At 46.5% G+C, this 21884-nt stretch overlaps 1 protein-coding gene across 1 annotated transcript in view; it reads left to right on the top strand.

Annotated features, from left to right (window-relative positions):
- NLRP5 (NLR family pyrin domain containing 5) overlaps nucleotides 1-21884 on the top strand; it is a 50510-nt gene that overhangs the window by 13707 nt on the left and 14919 nt on the right. The window contains exons 5-10 of the mRNA XM_075998973.1: nucleotides 2712-2768; nucleotides 4880-4936; nucleotides 8822-10403; nucleotides 13383-13553; nucleotides 14819-14986; nucleotides 18094-18255. Of these exons, the coding sequence (XP_075855088.1) occupies nucleotides 2712-2768; nucleotides 4880-4936; nucleotides 8822-10403; nucleotides 13383-13553; nucleotides 14819-14986; nucleotides 18094-18255 (2197 nt within the window). The remainder of the gene's footprint in view (nucleotides 1-2711; nucleotides 2769-4879; nucleotides 4937-8821; nucleotides 10404-13382; nucleotides 13554-14818; nucleotides 14987-18093; nucleotides 18256-21884) is intronic.

Raw genomic sequence — 21884 nt, 5'->3', positions numbered from 1 at the left:
TGACCTTCTGTCTTAACCTCTTACCAGTGTATATTAATGAGTTTGGTCTCCCAGCTTAAACTCCCATGTGGTTAATTACACCTGTGTGTATACTCCACTGCCCTCTAATAGCTTGAGATGGAGGGCACTGTGTTGAGCTGTGGGGTTACCCTCTCTATTATTGGTTGTAGATTGTGTGGAAGAGCCAGTTGTTTAGGTAATCTGATGTCTCTGTATTGGTTTCTGGTCCCCAGGTGAGGAATATTAGTGCCCCAATCTTTAGGAAGGGTCTTGGCCACTCTCAAGGGTTACTTGGACCCTATCCCCCATTAAAGTGGTGGTAGGAGCAAGGCAGATTGCAGTTGCTGCTTACTATCCTGGATGTGTATAGTTCTATTATTACATGATCTGCTGCTAGGGGGAGCTGCTAATGTTATTCAGGGTTCTTCCTTTACACTTGGGAGGTTGCTCCTGATGGGAGGGGTTACTTGGTGCACCTGCTGTGGCCTCTGGCCAGGATTTTCCTTCCCTTACTGTGAACCCCATGTTGGCAGCAGCCTGGATGTGGAGACCAGGCCCCAGAGTTATGATCCTACTGGATGACCTAAGCTGGTCTGATAGGCGGAGTCACTGGGTTGTCAACTATTGATCTGTGCCAAGGCCCCACAGAGTCATTCCAGTTGCACAGGGAAAGTGGTTTTTCTTGCCTCTCCCTACCTGGAGGCTACCACTTTCAGTGTGAAAGTCAGTGTGCTATGGGGAAGGGTGATGCCCAAGTCCACCCAGTGCCCCAGCACCTGTGAATCCCATGGGTGTTAGCCTCCTACAACTGGGGAAGTACTCAAAATTCACCCATCAAAATGGGCCCGGCTAGTTGACAATAGTCATGGAAGGGTGGATCCTTTCACAAGAGTCCCTGGGCTGGAGGAAGAGTGCTGCCCCAAACCATAGCATACCACACACCATCTGGATTGTGAACACTGAAAATTGTGGCCACCCACCTACTGAGCGCTAGCACTAGGGATGACTATTCAGGAGTTGGTGGATGCTGGATTAGGGAGCTGAGTCAACAGGATGTTCTGTCATCTCTTGTGTGCCACCCTACCACAATCTTGCTCCTGTCTGGCAAGAGGTCTTGCACTTTCCAACCTGCCCTGAGCCAGTCTAATCACTCACAGCAGTTCTCAGGATAGAGTCCCCTTTTCAGTGTTCACCTCTGTTGTTCCAGTCCTGCTGACTGCCAGAGGCGAGGTGCCTGTCTCCTAACTCCCTTGAGTGGTAGCCTAGACCAGTCCATCCCTTGCCCAGTGTAGTCCTAGCACAGAGCTCTGGGGAGTTGAAGATGCTTCCTACTATTGCCTCCTCTCCACAAATCCCAATGTCTCCTGCCATGATTTTGCACGAACTTCAGACGGATCCCTGTCTGAGTGGGTGTGGAGGTCAGTGGGGAAGCAGGGTATTCTCCTGTGGGTCAAATCACACTCGCTGGCTGGGTGGGTGGAGCCATGCCATGCTCTATTCTCTATTGTTTATCTCTCACTCTCCAGACTTTGCGATCCTATCTCCCATTCACCATTTCTTTTCCTGTGTTGTGTACCCCACCCTATTTCCCTGCTGTTTCACAATGCTCTTCTTGCAGGGGAGCAATCCACTCATGCATAGCAGATCAAGTTCTTCACCTTTTCTCTGGGAGCAGAAAACCAAGAGGTCACTTTTACTCCATCATTTTTCATCCTCCCCCTGCACCAATATGTTTTTAAGTATTTTATAGTCATACCTCTTAAAATCATTTAGATTTTTGATCCATTTTGAATTAATTTTTCAGTATAGCATGAGGTAGAGGGTCCATTCTCATTGCTTTGCAATGTGGATATTCAATTTTTCCAGGAACATGTATTGAAAGGACTATTCTGCCCCATTAAATTTCCTAGGTACTCTTACGTGAAATCTTAGGTGCATGAGTTTATTTTTGAACTCTCAATTATCTCCCATTGATCTGTATGTGTATTCTTGTGCCAGTACCACATGAACACATATGGTCTTTGCATTTATTTATGCATTTATGCATTTGTTTGTTTTCAATTTCTTTCAATTATATATTGTTTTTAGTATACATTTCAATTTTTATTCATAAATATTTTTATCCTAATGTAAATGGAATTGTTATTTGTTTGTTTTGTTTTTTGAGACATTCTTTCTCTGTTGCCCTGGCTAGAGTGCAGTGGTGGCGTCATAATTCACTACAACCTCAAACTCCTGGGCTCAAGTGATCCTATTGCCTCAGCCGCCCAAGTAGCTTGGACTACAGGCATGAGCCACTGTACTCCACTCATTTTTATATTTTTAGTAGAGATTGGGTCTCGCCCCTTGCTCAGGCTTATCTTGAACTGCTAACCTAAAGCAATCCTCCCACCTCAGCCTCCCAGAGTGCTAAGATTACGGGTGTGAGCCACCATGCCTGGCCTGGAATAGTTTTATTAATGTCATTTGCTTATTGCTAGTGTATAGAAATAATTTTGATTGTGAATCCTTTGATTTTTGAATCTCATGCTAAGTGTACTAGTTCACTCCTCCTCCTTGTTGAGTCAATGGTTGCCATGTTCCCAAGTGGTCAGAAGATGGAATATAACATGACAAAGCTTATCTCAGGGTTTTGTGGGGTGTCTGGATATCTCTTATTTGAATAATAAATCTAAACATGTTGAAACTTATTCTCCTCCCCTCTTTTTCAGAAATTTCACAAGCTATGGAAATAGATGGTACCTCAGAGGAAGAGACAGAAAAACAAGGTGAAGAAAATCTATTCGCTCACTTGTTGCCATTCTGGAGGGAAGTTGAGTGAAGGAAGCCCAAGTAGTTTAGGTGGCAGGGGGTCCACTTTCCCTTTCCTCATCCTCATTCATCTCAGTCCGTACCTTCCCTCAATGCTCTTGAGATCAGCACCACGGACAGTGCCATGCTTTCCATTGTGATTACCTAGTTTTTTACAGCTAAATTTTCAATTGGGAAATAATTGCATATATTTACAATGTGATGTTTCAGTATGTGTATACGTTGTACAATGATCAAATCAGGCTAATTAGCACACCTATTACTTCAAATACTTGTCATTTCTTTGTAGTGAGAATATCTAAATTCCTTTCAGCTATTTTGAAATATACATTATTATTAACTGTAGCCACTTTGCTGTGCACTAGACCAGAACTTATTCCTCCTAACTATAGGTTTTTACCTGTTGTCTACTGTCTCCCCACCCTCCCCCAGCCCTGTGTAACCACCATCCTACTCTCTGCTTCTGAGTTCTACTTTTTTAGACCCCATTATATAAGTGAGATCACACAGTATTTGGTTCTCTACACCTGTCTTATTTCACTTACCATGATGTCTTCTAGGTTCACCTGTGTTGTCACAAATGATAGAATTTTCTGTTTTTAAGCTGAATAGTATTCCACTGGGTATATATACTACATTTTTAAAATTCAGCTACTGATGAACACTTCAGTTGTTTCCATATTTTGGCTATTATGAATAATGCCACAATGAACATGGAAGTAAAGACATCTCTTCCACATCCTGATTTCAGTTCCTTTGAGTATAGAGCCATAGTGGAATTGCTGGGTCATATGGTGATTTTTAGCTTTTTGAGGAACCTCCATACTATATTCCAAAATGGTGATATGAATTTACAATACCACCAGTAGTGTATAAGAGTTTTTTTATGAAAACAAATTCTAAGACCCATAATTCCAGTGCAATCACACATCAAGCACAAGCTTGTTTGACTGGTTCTAAACATGGAATGAAAGAAGTCAAGTTAGATTTTTTTCTTAATTTTTTTCTATTAAGTATTTAGTGAATAACTACCACTTAAAGAACTGTGATGGAAATATACAATGAGAAAACTATTTCTTGTCTCCATGATACTCCATAGATACTCCAGAGTTCTATATTAAGTAAACAAAGTTATAAAATGATGGCATGATCCAAGGTGCTATGGCTGTATGAAATGGGATTTTGAATAGTCAAGGAAGTATTAATAAGATCAGACTTCCCTGAGAAAATGTTGCTTGAGGCTTTTTTAATTGAGAGATAACTCCCATACCATAAAGTCTACCTTTTTAAAATATAAAACTTGATGGATTTTGGAATATTTGTGGAGTCATCCAACCATCACCACACCTAATTTCAGGACATTTTCATCTCCCGAAGAAAAAAGTCAGACTCATTAGCAGTCACTCCCATTCCCTCTCCCACTGAGCCCTAGATGACCACTAATCTGTCATCTATCTTTATTAATTTGCCTATTCTGGATATTTCATATAAATATCATCATAAATATGTGGCCTTTCATGACTAGCTTCTTTCATTGAGCATGTTTTCAAAATTCATCTGTGTTGAAGCATGTATCAGCATTTCCATTTTTTGTTGCTGAGTAATATACGACAGAATTCACATTTGAATCCTGTGTCTGATTCAAGATCCTTAATTCTTTTTAATTTTTAAGACAGAGTGTCTTTGTCACCCAGGCTGTAGGGCAGTGGCTATTCACAAGCACCATCATAGCTCACTACAGCCTCAAACTCCTGGGCCTAAGTGATCCTCCTGCCTCAGCCTCCCAAGTAGCTGGGAATACTGCATGCATCACCACACCAAGCTCTAAGATATCCTAGGAGTAAAGAGGAGAAATAAGGCTATAACTCATACCTTCAATGTTGAATTTTTGCCTGTTGTACTAGTACACTTTGCCCCATTTGCTGAGCCAGTGGTTGCCTTAGTCCAAACTAGCCGAAGATTAAGTATGGCACGACTAAGCTTATCTGAAGAGTTTTAGGGATGTCTGACATTTCTGATTTAGATAATAAACATAAGTATGTTTATTCTTCTCCTTTTTCTTTTCCAGAAACTTCACAACCTATAGTACAAGGTGGTTCCACAGCAGCAGAGACAAAAGAACAAGGTGAAGAAAACAGATTTATTCATTTGTTGCCATCCTGGAAGGAAGCTGGGTGAAAGAAATCCATGTAGTTTAAGTGGTGGGGTGGGGGTTCCACTTTCCCTATCTTCCTCCTCATTTGTCTCTGTCAATCCTTTCCCTAAGAGCTCTTGATAAGTACCATGGAAAGAGCTATCTATGTATGTTCCCTGTATTATCTCCGTCAGAGAGATAATAATCGGTCAGATTTTATGAAAACAAATTCCAAAGAACCCATGATTCTAGTGGACTTGAGCATCAAGTACAAGCTTATTTGACTGACAGGTGCTAACCTCACAGCCAACAGTAGTCAAGTGATTTGTTCAAAGTTACTTGAGTACTAGTAGTAATTATTTTCTTAATTCTATCAACCAATGTTTAGTGAATACCTACCACCAAAGAACTGTGATAGAATCATATTGGCAAGAAAAACATATTTCTTGCCTTCATGATGTTTATAGCCCAGATTTATGTTAATTAAGCCAAGGTAAGAAATGAAGGTACGATCTGAGGTGCTGAGGTTATGTGGGATGGGAGTTGAAAGGTCAAGGAAGTTGAAGCAGCCTTCCCTGAGGAAATGCTGCTTGAGGATTTTTTATTGAGAGAATTCACATGCTGTGAAATTTACCCTTTTGAAGTATACAATTCAGTAACTTTTAGCATATTCAGTTTTCCAACTGTTGCTACTAATTATGAAGCATTTCTTTCTGCCAAAGAGAACCCCCATACCCACTAGCAGTCACTCCCAATTTTCTCCCTACCCCCTGAACCCTAGATAACCACTAACTTATTTTCCATCTCTAAAACTTTACCTATTCTGGACCTTTTGTGTAAATGGAATCATATGATATATGGCTCTTTATGACTGGCTTCCTGCACATAGCATGTTTTCAAAGTTCACTCATGGAGCAGTATGTATCAGCACCTCATTTATGTTGCTGAATAATATTCCATTGCATGGGCAACCCACATTCTCTTTATCCATTCTTCAGTTGATGGAAATTTGGGTTCTTTCCACTTTTTGGCTATAGTGAATGATGCTGTTCTCCATGTTCATATAATTCAATTGATTTGATTTGTGTGAGATATTCAAGATATAAAACCAGTATAATTAGGTGATGGGGTTCTGAGAAAAAGGCCTCAGGAACTGCTCCAAAACTAGTATAACTAAGTGATGGGGTTCTGAGAAAAAGGCTTCAGGAACTGCTTCAAGACTAGTATAACTAGGTGGTGGGGTTCTGAGAAAAAGGCCTCAGGAATTGCTCCCACATTTCCACTTAAGCAGTCTCTGATGGATGGCGCTGCTAAAATTTCAAGCTCAGAAGCCACTTCAAGTTGGGCTTTTATTCTACCTTTACAACATGTGTTGACCTTGTGTGGGTTACTTAATCACTTATTCAACCAATATTTGAAAAACTAATAGTTTAAATTGGGATTAATAATAATAAATACAAATATTGGTAGCATTTCTAGAATACTTACCATGGGCCAGGCGCTGTTCTCCATGTCTTATGATTGTCATAACACCTTCACACTAACCTTGTAAAAAGAGGTATTAATATCCCCGTTTGATATTATGAACAAACTACCATAGAGGATTAATATGAACTAAAATTAGGTTTATATAAAAAGAAATGAGCACAACATCTCTTCCAAAGTAAATTCATGAACATAAGCTTTTCCCTAGTTATCATTTATAAAAAACTTAAGAGAAGGAATGTTTTGTGATGAAGATAAAAGATGAAACAAGTTTTTGAAGCTTTGAATTTGAGGTCCCTGTGGCCCCTTAAGGTGGTGACTTAGACATATGAGCCTGGAATTTTAGAAAAGAAGTCGTTATTAGGGAGAGGTTCGGAACGCTTAAGCATGGACGCAATACTTGAATCCATAGAATAAAAAGAGGAGACTGAGAAAGGACCAAAAAAGCCCAGGTTCAACTGTAGACTGCCTCCCTGGGGTTTCCCTCCCTCTATAAAAACCTACAGTCCAGTCGTTGAGCCAATTGTCCGTCTGAGGGTAGCATGTCAGTCTGAGCTCAGCAAATAGAGGCTTATCTCAAGGTGTGCTTCCTCGGTTTTAATGCAGGTTTGTTCATGGCTTTCCCTCTGATTCTATTGGTTCTGCATCCATGGATTCAACCAACTTCAGGTTTAAAATATTTGGGGCTAAAATGCTGCAAAGTTCCAAAAAGCAAAATTTGAATTTGCCACATGCCAAGTAGTACTACATCGAATTCACATGAATGATCTGCAGATGGTGTTAGGTACTATAAGTAATCTAGATATGATTTAAAGTATATGGGAAGATTGCAAATACTGCTTAATTTTATATAAGGGACCTGAACATTGAACCTTTTGAGGGGTTCTGGAACTAACCTCCCACATATACCAAGGATACAGTAATGAAGTATAAAGTTTAGAACTCTTGCATAGAAATTTTGTATACAGTTAATAATTACACATTAGTACAGGGAGAGTCCTACTGCCTTTTTTTTTTTTTTTCCAGTAGAGATAGGGTCTCACTAAGTTGCCCAAGCTGGTCTCAAACTCCTGGACTCAAGTAGTCCTCCCGCCTCAGCCTCCCAAGTAGCTGGGACAACAGGTGTGTACTACCACACCTGGCCACTGCCTTTTAAAAGAAAAAATAAAAGATACTGGTAGTACCAGGAAATTTAAGGTCCCAGGACATGAATCATTTTCATGTTCATTGAGTGCCTATTGGATATCGGAGACAGTTGAAGAGGCTGAAGCTACTTTTCTCATGGAGCTAATGTTGTATTCTAGGGGCTAGACAATAATTACATGCATGAAAGAATTGTGTGTGATAAATGTTGGGATAAAAGTAAAACAGGTAATGTGAAAGAATTATGGTTGTGATAATAGGCACCACTTATCATGTTTGCCAAGGTGGCAAATGTGGTTAATGAATGTTGGATGCACATTCTTAAATATTCCTCAGGCGGGGACTCTGACAGCAGCTCGTCCGGGATCACACAGATACCCTAGGGTAGAGCTTGGATCCGGGCAGAGTCTGTCTGACTCAGAGGCATATGCTCCCATTTTTTTTTGTTTTGGACAGACTCTTGCTCTGTTCCCAGGCTAGAGTGCAATAGTGTCATCACAGCTCGCTGTAACCTCAAATTCCTGAGCTCAAGTGATCCCTCCTGCCTCAGCTTCCTAGATAGGTGGGACTACAGGCATGCACCACCATGCCTAGCTATTTTTTTTTTTTTTATTTTTTGTGGAGTCAGGTCTCACCATTGTCCAGGCTGGTCCTGAACTCCTGGACCCCAGTGATCCTCCTCCCTTGGCCTCCCAAAGTGATAGTATCACAGGTGTGCCCCACGCACCCAGCCTCCCCCTTACATAGCGGGGGCATTTCCCCAGTGCAGCCTGGGGAGGAGAGCGGTGCGTGATGTGTGCGGGGCCTTCAGGCGTCGGACTGGGGCCATGGCGCACACATTCTCAGCTGCCCCGGCTTCTGTCTCTGAGATTGCATACAAGTGTTTGGCATAGATTATTCATTTAATAAATGAGTTCTCACAGGGTGCGCCAGGCACTGTCATAAATACTGACGATCCGCAGTGAGCAAGAAAGTCTGTGCTTAGTGTCCATTGGAGACAATAAGCTAGCAAGTATGCAGTGTGTCAGGTTGAAGGGACAGCAGACGCTCTTGAGGAAGTGGCCTTTGAGAGGGGGACGAGGCTGGGAAGTAATGAGAGACCCGTGCACAGGGCCTGTCTGGCTCGGCACACCCACTGACTCTGGGTCCGGGGTTTTTGTCTTGTCCTATTTTTACTAAAATCCAGACTTCCTTCAAATTCTTTCCTGCTGTTTTCCTCTACCCTCTCTGGTCTGACTTTGGACCAAGGAGGTAACAGGTGGGACTACATGCGCCACGTGATGACCAAATTCTCCAAGAAGATGGATGTTGACCATAGTCCTGAAAAATCTGCTGACTGGACGGATATGGAAAGGATGCTGTCTGGCATTTTCGATATGGAGGAGGGGGGCTTCCGGCCCTACACCGTGGTTCTGCATGGAAAATCGGGAATCGGGAAGTCAGCTTTGGCGAGAAGGATCATGCTACGCTGGGCTCAAGGTGACTTCTACGAGAGCATGTTCTCCTACGCCTTCTTTCTCCACACTAGAGATCTGCTACGGAGGAGGGAGAGCAGTCTTGCAGAGCTGATTTCCAAGGAGTGGCCGGACTCCCAGGCCCCGGTGACGGAGATCATGTCCCAACCCAAAGAGCTCTTGTTTATTGTTGACAGTTTTGATGACCTGGACTCTGACCTCAATGACGACACAAGGCTCTGTAGAGACTGGGCCGAGAAGCAACCCACCCCTGTCCTGATACACAGTCTGCTGAGGAAAGCCCTGCTGCCTGCGTCCTCCCTCATAATCACCGTCAGCAACGTGGGCATGGGCGCGCTCAAGTCGTTGGTCCAGGTTCCCCGCTACCTGCTGGTTGGCGGGATCTCGGCGGAAAAAAGGTTTCAGTTATTCCTTGAGCACGTCGCGAGCGAGCACGAAAGGGCGGAGATCTTGCGTGTGATGGACAGCTGCGACCTGTGGGGCGAGTGCCAGGACGTCACCGTGCACTCGCTGGTGTGCGCGGCCCTGCAGCGCCGGAAGGCGGGCGGGGGGCGCGCCGCCCCCATTTCCCAGACTTTCACCGGGCTGTACGCCACCTTCGTGTTCTACCAGCTCACTCCGCGGGAGGAGGCCCCGCGCTGCCTCAACCGGGAAGAAAGGGCCGTGCTGAAGAACCTGTGCCGCATGGCCGCGGAGGGCATGTGGGACATGAAGTCCGCCTTCGACAGCGACGACCTCACGGTCCACGGCCTGCGGGAGTCCGAGCTGGCCGCCGTGTTCCACATGGACGTGCTGCTCCGCGACGGCCACTGCGAGGGCTACTACTCCTTCTTCCACCTCAGCCTCCAGGAGTTCTGCGCCGCCTTGTACTACGTCCTGGAGGGGCTGGAAAGGGAGCCCAACCTCTGCCCGCTCTTCACTGAGAGGATAAGGAGTTTGATGGAGCTTAAACAGACAGGCTTCAACTTCCACTTGTACCAGATGAAGCGCTTCTTGTTTGGCCTCATGAGCAAGGAAGTGCTGCAGGCCCTGGAGGCGCTGCTGGGCTGCCCCGTCCCCCTGGCCATAAAGCAGAGACTCCTGTACTGGGTCTCCCTGTTAGGGCTGTTGGGCCATTATGCCGTCCCAGTGGACGTCCTGGACTCCTTCCACTGTCTGTTCGAGACACAAGATGAAGAATTTGTTCGCTCGGCGTTAAGCAGCTTCCAAGATGTGTACCTCTCACTTCACCAGAAAATGGACTTAGTAGTGTCGTCTTTCTGTCTCCAGCGTTGCTCCTATTTACGGAAACTTCGGGTGGATATCAGAAAGATGATCCCAACAGATAGAAAGGCCTGGCCTGTGATTCCCCGGTGGTAAGTCCCCTGCGGTTTTATTCTGTACCGTCTGCCGAGCCTGTTGCTAGGGTTTGACAAGACTCCCAGAAACGTCAGGGTCCCAGGTAATTCTTTCAGGATGAATGACCCAGATGTGGTCCGGGTGGCTAGAACGACGGGCCCTACTTCAGCTCCTTGTGAGCGGCCAGTAAGCTCTTTCAAACTGCCAGGCTTCCCCCACGACTGTGCAAGGGAAGGCTCTGGGTTGGAAACCCAGGAGTATGTGAGGTTTTTTTTTTAAGGCTGCTCCTGTCAGATGATCATTCGTATGTCCGAACTGCTGTGCCCTGTGGGCCCCAGAGCAGGGCTGTCCCACACAGCTTTCTGCGAGGACAAGAATGTTTCCCGCTCCTGTCCAGTAGCGTAGCCCCAGCCCACGTGTGCCTGCTGAGCATTCGAAACGTGAGACTGAGGAGGTGAAACCTTAATTGTATTCCCTTTCAGCTTATTTATATTGAAATAGCCCCATGTAGCTGGTGCACACTGAAGAGTGCAGGTCTGGAAAATGCCCTCCCCTGGGCTGTCTAACGCCCATCATTACCCGCCATAGCACACCAGCCGGGAATGTGAGCTAGCCCCGAGCAGTGGCACGGACCTATAGCTCAAGCTTCTTGGGAGACTGAGACAGGAGGATGGCTTGAGCCCAGGGGTTCAAGGCTGCAGTGCATTATGATCCTATCTGTGAATAGCCACCGTACCCCAGCCTCCTGGGCAACATGGTGAAAACCTCATCTCTTGAAAAAAATAACAGAAAAACACAGATCAATTTAGCCAGGTGTGGTGGCATGCACTGGTAGTCCCAGCTACTTGGGAGGCTGAGAATCACTTGAGCCCAGGAACTAGAGTCTAGCCTGGGCAACATAGCAAGACCCCAGTACACACACACACACACACACACCACACACACACACACACACACACGGACAGACGGACGGACATTGCTACCCCCCTGTCAGTATTTAAATCCCAGGCCAGCTACTTCTGAGCAGTGAGACCTCAGGAAAGTTGCTTAACTGTTCTGTGCCTCTGTTTCTTCATCTGTAAAACAGCAGTAATGGCATCTCCCTACCAGGTTGTTAGGAGCTAAAGCACGTAGGAACCACGCCTGGCACTTAACACAGAGAGTGGCCGATGATTCGGAACTAAACCAACTGCCAGTACATATTGGCAAAGGACGCTGGAAAAACCCGATTTGTAATTTTAGCTCTGCTGCCTACAAGCCCTGTGACCATCTAAAATAAGGGGGAAATGGCGCCACCCTCGGGTTTAAAACAGCATCAAATTCTCTCACAGATGGAGTCCGGCACAACGCCTGGTATATGCTAAGGCCTTGGTAAAACGACAGTGACTCTCGGTCAGAAAACAATTACACGGTGAAGCCCTCTCTGTTAGAGGAGGAGCTTATGTCGGTGCAGAAAGAAAACATCTTGCCTGTCGCCTCGTTCTGTCCCGTCCATAGCCAGGGGTGTCCACAACCTGGCCATTTTCCTGTAGATTGGCCGAAAATGGGCACAAATACAGGCTAAGCCCTGAGCTAGCTATGTTTACATACAGTCACAAAAATCACAGCTACTGTGTGTGAATGAGCACTGTTACTTACCACTGTTTTCTTTTTTCTTTTTAATTGACAAACATATATGTTTATGGGGTACTGTGTGATGGTTTGATATATGTATACATTGTAGAATAATTAAATCAAGCTACTTAGTATATCCATCACCTCACCTTTGCATAAGATTTTTGTGATGAGAACATTTTTAAATTGCCCTTTTAGCGATTTTAAAATAATACACTGTTATATATTACATAGCACACTGGTCCTAGTTAATATCACTAAAACTTGTTCCTCCTAGCTGAAACTCTATACACTTCAACCAGTATCTCCCCACTCTGCCCTTCCCAGCCTCTGGTAACTGCTGTTTCACTCTCTGCTTCTGAGAGTTTGACATTTTTAGATTCTACACATAAGTAAGATCATGCAATGTTGTTTTTTCTGTATACCTGGTTGATTTCACTTGGCCTGATGTACTCTAGTTTCATTTTTATTTATTCTCAGGGCAAACTTGTGAGATAGGTCAGCACTCTGTTCGCAAAGGTGGGAACGTGCACGCTCAGGTGGCGTGGCAGCCAGTGAGCAGGAGACCGATGCTCGCGTTTGCAGCACGGCACTGACCCAGGTGCCACGTGGGCGCAGAGCTCTGCAGCTGTCCCGCCCTGCGCCACTGAAACTCTGTGCCCACCGAACAGCGACTGAGTCCCCTCCCCCCTGGAAACCACCATTCTACTTTCTGCCTCTATGAGTTTGACCATTTCAGATATTTCACATAAAGAGAATCATGCAGTATTTGCCCTTCGATGACTGGCTGGTGTCACTGAGCATAGTGTCCTCCAGACTGGATCGTATTGTCAGAAATGGAGGCCTTCCCTCGTTAAGGCTGAATAACGTTCCACTGTGGTGCCCCATTTTCCTCCTCCATTCATGCGCCGATGGACACTTGGGTTGCTTCCACGTCTGAGCTGTTGTGAATATCACGCAGTGGACGTGGCAGAGCAAATATCCCTTTAGCCTTCCGATTTCAGTTCTTTGGGGTTTATGCACAGAAGTGGGGTCGCTGGGTCCTGTGGTAGTTCTGTTTTAAATTACCTGAGGAAGCGCCATACTGTCTCCCATAGTGGTCGCACCACTTTACATTCAGGGGGAGCTAGAGTTTAAGCAAGCAACTGATTCAAGAGCTGGCAGCCCCTATTGTGCTAGTGCACCCCCTGGGGCATCAGGACGTTCACGATGTAGGGTGGCTGCAGAGCCAGCCATGCGGGGCACAGCGTGGTGCCCACCAGATGGGCCTCGGAGCCGCTAAAGCATCTGTGTGTCTTCTGTAGGCTGGTCCCCCCCCAACACGCAGCTCGTGTTACAGTCCCTTCCATGGAAGCACACGTTTGTTTCTCTCCCTGACGCAGGGTGCCGGGTAAGGTCTTCGCCGATCAGCAGTGGGAAATTTTCTGCCGTGTGCTCTGCAACCACCCAAGCCTGCAGCAACTGGACCTGGGCGCCAGCACCCTGAGTGAACTGTCCTTGAGGAAACTCTGCGCCATGCTGAAGAGTCGAACCTGTACAATACAGAATCTAATGTAAGAAAATCCCTTCCTGTCGCTCACCCCTCCCCCACAGCCCTTCTCCACCTATTGAGAGAAGACCCATCTACACCCCCTCAAACATGTTCTATGAAAGATACAGGAATAAAGTTTCCAAAAGCACAGAATGGAAAGTGACTAAAGACTCTGTGAAGGGATTACTGAACCAGGTTCATTGACTCAGGGTTTTGAAGGATGAGTAGGAGTTGGCTGGTAGGGAAAAAGTGAGGGAAGTTCATCTCAGGCAAACAGAACATGACGCAATAACAAGATCAAAATGCATGATTCTTGTGATGCTTTTAGGTTAATTAATAAGGTAGCAAATATATGAACCCAGGACACTGTGCCAAGCCCCTGGAGCAGGAGGTATGGAGTGCTGGTTCTACTTCATGCAAAAGTTCTACTCTTTACTTCTCCCTCCAAGACCAAGTGAAGTCCATGTGATGCCCAAGAGTAGAGCAAGTCAAGTTCTTGGTTACAAACACCTTCCCCTCCTTGCCCTTCTTTCTCTAAGCAGTTTCCTTAAGCTGAGATGTACCGAGAAACTTGGTGATCCCAGAATAACAACTCCCTGTCCGCCTTAAATCTTACACCAAACGTAATTTCTCTTAAATGTTTTCCCCTACCCGACAGCCTCCACTCCATTAGCTGTCCTATTTTAGCTTCTATTGTAGACTATAATTTGCCTTAATCTGTGTCCTCCCTGTATTTTAATACAATAGTATTAATAATTAATACATGATCATGGTCAAAAGATTCAGGGAAGTACAAAGGGATTTAAGTCATTAATCTCATAATGACTTTTTGGTCAGTGATGGACCATAAGACTGCAGTGGTCACGTAAGATTATCGTACCGCATTTTTACTGCAGTTTTTGTATGCTTAGACACACAAACGCCACTGTGGTAGGCTTGCCTGCAGTATTCAATGCAGTCACTGACTGTGTGTGTCTCTGTGGTTCTGCCCCATTCTCAATGGACTCTCTATCTCATGCTCACACATAATTCTTTTGTTCTACTCCTTATCAAATGTCTCTCCCACTAGATTAGGCCCCACAAAAGGCAGGGAGTGATTGTTAGTATTGTCTAATAGTCTATTCTCAGTGTCTGGCACATCCTAGGTACTCGAATGTTTGTTGCTTTAAGATTCAATACAAATAATTAGAAACTCGAAAGAACAGGAAAAGAATGAGAAGGAAAAATAAGGATGCAACTAAATGTCACCAGCGTGTAAGTCGTCTCAATTTTTTACATCTTCCACAGACTCAAAGATACACAGATTATATCTGGTCTCTACCTTCTCTGGCCTGCTCTTATCAGCAACCATCACATAAAATACCTCCACTTGGGAAGTACCCACCTGAGCGATACAGATGTAAAAGAAGTATGTGAAACGTTAAAACATCCAAAATGTTTCCTGGAGTCTTTGAGGTGAGTCTCAGGGTTTATGCCTTTTGTTTATTTGCTTGTTTTTATTTTTATTTTGAAATTCCAAAAGTTGTGAAAACACTAGAGTTGGGAAGGCGGAAAAGCTCTGGTGGTGATGGTTGCATGACAATGAGTTCAATGCCACTGGACTGTATACTTAAAAATAGTTAAAACAGTAAATTTTGTTAATATTTTATCACCATAAATAACTTGCAACATTTCGTAAAAATTAAAATATTTCAAAGCCGGGCGCGGTGGCTCACGCCTGTAATCCTAGCTCTTGGGAGGCTGAGGCGGGCGGATTGCTCAAGGTCAGGAGTTCAAAACCAGCCTGAGCAAGAGCGAGACCCCGTCTCTAGTATAAATAGAAAGAAATTAATTGGCCAACTGATATATATATAAAAAAAAAAAAAATTAGCCGGGCATGGTGGCTCATGCCTGTAGTCCCAGCTACTCGGGAGGCTGAGGCAGAAGGATCGCTCGAGCCCAGGAGTTTGAGGTTGCTGTGAGCTAGGCTGATGCCACGGCACTCACTCTAGTCTGGACAACAAAGCGAGACTCTGTCTCAAAAAAAAAAAAGAAAAAGAAAAAGAAAAAAAAATGAAAAAAAATAAAAAAATAAAAAATAAATAAAAAAAATAAAATATTTCAGAGAGGTCACATGTACCCTCCGGGCAGTTTCTCCCAATGGCTACATCTTGCATAACTACCACACAATCTACAAACCAGGCCATGGACACTGGCACAGTGCCTGTACTTCATTCTGTGCCATTTTATCATGTGCGTAGACTTGTGTAATGCACACAGTATCACAAGATACCGTGATGTCACCCTCATGCTGTCTCTTTGTAGTCGCACCATTCCTAATCCCGGCCACCACGCATGTTTTCCATCTCTGCGATTTTTGTCATTTTGACAGTGCTATAAAAATAGAGTCAATACAGTGCATCACTACTCTAGACTGGCTTCGTGCAATCAGCCCTTGGATCCATCCGAGCTGTGCATGTGTCAGTTCGTTCCTTTCCATTACTGAGAGCTATTCCAGAGTATGGATACACCACAGTTAGTCTAACAATTCGCCTATCCAGGGAGATTTTGGTAGGTTGTTTCCAGTTTGGGGTTCTTACTGCAGTTTGCAAACCCTGGGCATGCGCTTGGTCAATTAGATTAGCTTGGTCTAAAGACACTTCTCCTCAATGTTTATGGTAATCCAAGACAAACAGGGACCCCTGCTTGGAGCTTCCTTAGCTGACACGTCAACTGTTGAGGAATACTTTGCTTTGCACCATGTGTGCTTTTGCCTGGTAACTGGGAAACTGCACTTCCAGAAATGTAACTCGAGGGAGTGGGCCAAAGCATAGGTGTCCCTGAAGGATGGAAACACACATGTTTGCACAACCTCATGTGGGTTTTATGTCTTCCCTGGGAACAAACAGGATGGCTGCCGCCCCCCCACCCCCCGTCTCCCACTCTCTCCCTACTTCACAAATAGGATAACTGAAAGTTGTATGCAAAGAATAAATAAGACACACGTGTCAGAGGAGAGAGAGGGGCTATTTGGGGCCAAGAAGGGGAGTAAGTGCAGGGTCACCTGGTAGGAGGTGCCTGCCAGTGTCCCGGAAGTGTGTGTTTAACTTCTAATGATTCATAAGGGTAAGAGTATCAGTCTATTTCCCTCACTGCTACGTTCCCAGCACCTAGAACTGCTCTGTTCCCGACACCTGGCCCATATCATGCCACCAAATATTTATTGGCTGGAGGGATGGAATAATTGGCTAACCCTCCAAATGGGAAATGGTTTTGAAATATAGATTGGGCCACATGGTGTGGGGTTTCAACTGAGTATCACATTGGGGAGTTGGCATTTTCTTTCATTCAGCAAGTGCAGGGATCTATAATGTTCATAGCACTCTAACAGGTTCCAGGGATGTGCTAGCCAGTGAGTCAAGGTTCCTGCTCTCACGGGCTCACAGGCCACACAGGGAGATAAAACAAATTCTTGCCTGTGCATACACACACACACACCATGAGCATGTATGTTTGGAGGACCCTAAAGGTTCTGTCTGGAATGCAACACAGAAAATCATATTGTTTCCATGTGCTAGCATATTGTTAGTTGGGTCCTGCAACAAACACAGCTGATGATGTATGACGGTTCTGTAACGAGAAGTTTTTCTTGCCTATGTAAGAAGATGGTTTGAGGCCAGTGGGGCTTGGGGGCTGGTCCTATGCTCAGGCTAGCGGGGCTTCTAGGGTTCTAGTGTTAACACAGCTTCCAGATCCTGCTGCGTGTTAGAGGTTCAGCTCAAAAGAGCAGAGAGTTTTATGAGCCTGGCATGGAGGTAGTTCAAATCCCTCACTCGGATTCCCTTCACATTCTCTTAGCTGGCACTGGGTCATGTGACCATGCCCACTGCAAGGCAGGCTGGACAACGTAGTCCAGCTCTGTGTCCCGGCGGAAGCAAACACAGGCTCGCACTGTCAGCCTCTGCCCCATGGCAGCATTGCCCGAGTGCCTGGTGGGAGTTCTAATGTTCCAGTCCTCACAAGCAGCACTGAGGTCGGTAGCAGCGCTAGCCCCATCTTCCAGATGGCAAGCTGAGTCACAAAGATGTTAACCTACTTGCTTCATAGAGGCTTAAGGCTTAAGGGTAGAATTGCTGGCTCGTGAGGTACGTCCACACTCAGCTCTTATAAACACTGCCAGTTGCTGCAGGAGGTTGTGCCCGTCAGCAAATGCTGAGTGCCTGCTGTGTACCAGCACTGCCATAGCTGCTAAAGCTGCAGCAGGCGCCAGGCCAGCCGGGCCTCCCCCTCGCAGAGGTGCCGTGTTCTAGGCGGGAAGACGGGCAGTAAACAAGCGTAAATATAAACGGAGTGTTAGCTGGTGATCGCGGCTATGAACGTAGTAATGTTGAATAAGGAGTGGAGTGAGGCAGGGTGGGCACCGTTTAAGGCAGTAAGTCCAGCTTACTCCATAAAGGTGACAGTTGACAAACCTGAATATGGAAATGAACGGCATGAAGACCAGGGGAGGGAAGGCACAGAGCGGGGCAGCGGGCTGCTCTGGGCCGGGGCAGGGCTGTGCGTCACACTGCCTGTCTCCGCAGGTTGGATCACTGTGGATTAAACCACGCCGGTTACCTGATGCTCTCCCAAGTCCTTACCGGCCTAAAATACCTCGGCCTGTCGGGGAACAAGGTGACGGACGAGGGTGTGAAGCCTCTCTTCCAGGCCTTGGAGGACTCGGATTGCACCCTGGAGAAGCTGACGTGAGTCCCACTCCTGCCACTGGGTTTGTCTCAGCTGAGGTCCCCAAGCCGTGAGGGAGGGGATTGGCAGGTGCATATGCGCAAGGTGGGAGTCGGGCCTGGCGGGGAGGGCCCTGGTGCTGGGAGCAGGAATGACCCATAGAACACATCTGTCCTCGCTATTGAACTCTGAATGTAAACCTGGGAGCAGGAGGCAGTGAATGGAAATCGGTGACCTTCCCAGATAAAGCTGTCTTGGAGCACGAGGCCGGTGTGTGTGGCCACGTGGGTTGGTGAGTGCTCCACTCTACCATGGACAAGCTTACCTGCCCGGTCACTCGGAGAACTCAATGGCAAGACCAAGTTCTGCCCACAAAAGTGCAGACCGGAGCAGGTGCACCAAAAGTGCACCAAAGCGCAGACCGGAGCTGGTCTTCTGGGTGCAGACTGGCCCACCGAGGAGGGTCTGAGCAGAGCGCATCACCCAGAACCGCCATCAGAAAACTCCCACCTCCTCCTGCGGAGAAGAGGCAGCTGGCGGGGACAGCCCCAGGCACGTCGTTCTGGCGGAAGTGCCTACACGGAGGTTCTGCATCTGCGGCACCTGGCGGTTCAGAAGGATGTCACTTTCTGGCTGGTAACGTGCCCCACGAGGCAGTCGGGGAAGAAGCAGCAACTGCAATAGCCCTTTACAACACGCTTGTTGAGCCCAGCCCAGTGCAGCCGCGCTCGCCTCGCTGCGCGCCCGGGACAGCTGCGGAGCAGGCGCTGTCGCCGGCCCTGCGGACAGACGCGGACGTGATAGAGAGCCAGTCACTGGAGCACAGGAGCGCGTGGTTGGTGGCCCCGCAGGACTCGCAGCGCTGGCTGCTTCCGCGGAGCTGTGCCATCGGATGTGCTGACCGCCCGTCGGGTGTGGCCAGCGATATTTAAATTTGCAAGTTCAGTTTCTGGATCGTGCTAGACCCACGGCAGGTGTTCGGGGCCACCCTGGACAGCACAGCCCTGGGCCGTCTTCCATCTTGGCCCAACACCAGAGTTGCTGGAGTAACTAAAGCTTCTGAAGAAGCTCTTTGTTCCAGCAGCTTGGGTTTTTCTTTAAGTGTCCCTTGGAATTTGGATTATTTTTGGTGAGTTTTCTGGCTTTTTAAGTATTTCCTCGTAACTCAAACTTTTTTTTTTTTTTTTTTTAAGAATGCTTCTTGGTTCAAAACATGTGAGGGCTGTCTGGAAAGTGTCCAGCCATTGCTAATATAAGGAGAATGGGTGCATGGCTGGGTACTTTCCGGACAGCCCTCGTGACCCTGAGCACAGGTTTCCAGTTCTCACCTGGCTGAATGTGGTCGATGTTTAATACTGGACCCACCAGCCATGTGTGGCTGTTTAGATGTCAAGGTAAGGAAATGCATAAAATTAAAACTTACTTCATTGCCTTAGCCACATGCCAAGTGCTCAGTAACCTTGTGGCTATTGGCTGCCATATTGGACAGCATAGATCTAGAATATTCCATCACCACTAGACATTCTGTTGGAAGCACTGCGTCTGTCAAACTCAGGTTATCGGTATTTTGGAGCCCAGTAGTTGGGGTCAATAACTCACATGTGGTATGACATAAGGTACAACATGACATTCTTTCAGGGAAGGGGGAGTTCACTCCGTGTTCTTATCACAACAAAACATATGTCATTCACGTCACCAACTATGAGTGTTTGAAATCCTCTCAAAGCTGCATAACAAACTGTCTAAAGGACCCAGAGTCGGCTCCATAGACTGGGCGAGACCATTCCATACCCTGTTTGGGTCATTAATGAATACATTTTCATGCTATGTTTCTGTCATCCATCCTTTTTCTATTCTCACCTGTTTGGACCCAGTATCTACATGGTTTTGGTCTCTCTTCCTTAATTTCTTGAAGCCAGTGCAGAAATCCCAGAGTCATAGCTTGTGATTCAGCATCCTTGAGCCCCGGGCTCTGCCGAGTGCTCTAATCCCATCAACTCTGATGCCACAAGCCACCTGCCAGGTGCGCCTGTGCTCAGCCCATTTACGGATGAGGAAAACCCAGTCCAGAGGAAGGAAGTCTGTTGTCTGAGGTCCCACAGGGAGAAAAAGGCAGAACTAAAGGTGAGCTGCAGTGTGCTACCCGAGGGACTGAGCCGTCACCTGCGAACTTCCCTCCTGACGTCCCCTGGTCCGGACAAAGCTGCTCTCCCACGCTCCAGGGCATGCTGTGGCGGGGGCATGTCACATTAGTTCTGAAGTCATGGCAACAGTTGAAAAAAAAGGACAGGTTGAGCATCCCTTATCCGAAAATCTGAAATGCTCCAAAACGGGAGACTTTTTGAGCACTGAAATATGATGCTCAATGGACTTGCTCACTGGAGCACTTTGGATTTTCAGACAAGGGATGCTCAGCCAGTAAATATAATACAAATATTACACCCCCACCCCCAAAAAAGCCTGAAATCTAAAATGCTTCTGGTCCCAAGCATTTCAGACAAGGAATGTTCAACCTGCAGCACAAATTACCCTTTAAAGGAGGGTGGGTGGTGGCAGTGGGAATCTCTGTAGAAGTCAATTCGCCTTTCTGTCCGTCGTCTGACCCAGCCAGCATGTCTTCATCAGAAGAAATCACTGCCGGTGATGCTAACCGTGCTACCATGCGCTATTTGCAACATGTTGTGCTAAGGCTTTCACCTATGCTGATGCATTTAACGTTGCCACAACCCTGGCAGAGGCTCCACTCAACCTATTTTCAAGTAAATAGCTCTGTTTTGTATGCCTAAAAGAGGGAGATGATCAAAGTATGATTCCACAAGTCAGTCGATTGCCACACAAAGAATTTTTTCCCTTAGGCTCGCAATGCTTAAAGGGAGGAGAACCAGAACAAACCTCCCAGGAACACACTCGATAGACGTGGTATATTAGCCCATGGCAAGTGAGCTCAAAAACTACTAAAGTCGAGTCGCTCAATTCGGAGTAAGCGGCCCCTGTGGAGCGCACCGTCTAATTCAGTTTCACGGTGGACGTGGGCGGCTCTCGGAGAAACTGGCTCGACTGACACGATGGAGACCCGTGACGACGCTGAGGTCCCCGGACACCGCAGTGGGACCCTGGTGTTGGCCGTGAGGCTTCTGAGCGGGAACGGTAACAGGGTGTAGCCCGTCACAGCCTGGGGTGTCCTCGGTAAAGCAGCCAACAGGGTAGCCTGCCTCAGCCCAAGCTCTCCACGGTTGTCAAACTCTCAGGTTTATACGTGTTTTGGAGTCCGGCAGTCGAGGTCAGTAACTCTCACATGGGATGCGCTGAGGTCTGGTCACGTTCTCATGGCAGGGAAGGGTCGCCAGGGAAAGTTCGCTCCAAGTTCTTGTTGCAGCAAATGTCACTTGTGCAGCAAACTGTGTAAGCGCTTGGAATCGTTTCGAAGCTGCATAAAAAGCTTCTCAAGCTTTGGCAAAATAGATGGAGCTTATGTCTAGCTTATGTCTAAAGGTCGTGATGTGTTAAATGTCACACTTTTAAATAGGAAACTCGCTCTTTTCGGCAAAGCCCTCCATCACAGGCCATGTGGGTGGCAGAAGCAGCGGAGAGCAGGTGCACGCCGCCCACTGTTCCCCGCATGACTGGCAGACGCCAGCACCCAGGATAC

This window comes from Microcebus murinus, chromosome 32, assembly GCF_040939455.1.
Source record: "Microcebus murinus isolate Inina chromosome 32, M.murinus_Inina_mat1.0, whole genome shotgun sequence".
In the NCBI taxonomy this organism is placed as follows: domain Eukaryota; kingdom Metazoa; phylum Chordata; class Mammalia; order Primates; family Cheirogaleidae; genus Microcebus; species Microcebus murinus.
The sequence above is the reverse complement of the archived record's forward strand: the minus strand, read 5'-3'. Positions and strand labels throughout refer to the sequence as shown.